General features: G+C 55.4%; 1 protein-coding gene across 1 annotated transcript; it reads right to left on the reverse strand.

Annotated features, from left to right (window-relative positions):
* Window positions 1–444: 444 nt before the first annotated feature.
* On the reverse strand, window positions 445–732 carry LOC114923656 (cerebral cavernous malformations 2 protein-like). Its single transcript, XM_029286931.1, has one exon. The coding sequence runs from the start codon at window positions 730–732 to the stop codon at window positions 445–447; it is 288 nt and encodes a 95-aa protein (XP_029142764.1).
* Window positions 733–1009: the final 277 nt, after the last annotated feature.

The raw sequence follows: 1009 nt of genomic DNA on the forward strand, positions 1-1009 counted from the left end.
AGTAGGCCTCCATCAACGAGATTTTTCTTAAGAATTCTGGGAAGTGAAGTCCACCCATCTTAAATATGCTGGCTGGGGGATTCTGGGAGTTGAAGTCCACCCATCTTAAAGTATGCTGACTAGGGAATTCTGGGAGTTGAAATCCACCCATCTTAAAGCCTGCTGACTAGGGAATTCTGGGAAGTGAAGTCCACCCATCTTAAAGATGCTGACTGGGGAATTCTGGGAAATGAAGTCCACCCATCTTAAAGTTTGCTGGCTGCGGGATTCTGGGAATTCAACTCCTCCCATCTTAAAGCCTGCTGGCTGGAGGATTCTGGGAATTCAACTCCTCCCATCTTAAAGCCTGCTGGCTGGGGGATTCTGGGAGTTGACGTCCACCCCTCTTAAGGCCTGGATGGCAGATGCGTGCTAGCCATGAAAAGGGTTGGGGGCTTCCTGGCCTTAGAGATAATTGTCTTCATCGCTCCCGGGCCCAGCGCCCGCTTCCTCCTCGTCCCCCGCCAGGGCTTCGATGTCGTGGGTGATGTTGGCGATCCGGCGATTGAAGGACTCTGCGTCGGAGTGCAAGGACCAGCTGTCGTAGCTCCTCACGGCCGAGGCCGAGGTGCTGCTCATGCTCCTCTTGATGCGGCCGAAGCTGTCGGTCAGAATGCCCCCTTCCCGGATGCCGATGCTCTCCAGGAAGCTCTCAAAGTAGCCGATGTCCTGGTCAGGGATGAACGGCCGCATGCCTGTGGAAAGGGGGCAAAGAGGGGATCCTGGGTGGTTCCCTTGCAGACGTTTCATGACCCATCTAGGTCATGTTGTCAGTGCTAGAAGGGAGGGGGGTATGCGGAGAGGAGGAGGAGGGAGGGAGGGAGAGAGGGAGGAGGAGGAGGGCTGTGGGGTCCTTGGGGCTCTCTGAGCTTGGTTATTTTCTTGCAGACATTTCATGACCCAACTAGGGAACATCATCAGTGTTAGAAGGGAGGAGGAGGAGGAGGAGGAGGAGGAGGAGGAGGAGGAG

The sequence above is a fragment of the Protobothrops mucrosquamatus genome, unplaced genomic scaffold (assembly GCF_001527695.2).
Source record: "Protobothrops mucrosquamatus isolate PMUCROS unplaced genomic scaffold, P.Mucros_1.0 scaffold6027, whole genome shotgun sequence".
NCBI classification, from domain to species: domain Eukaryota; kingdom Metazoa; phylum Chordata; class Lepidosauria; order Squamata; family Viperidae; genus Protobothrops; species Protobothrops mucrosquamatus.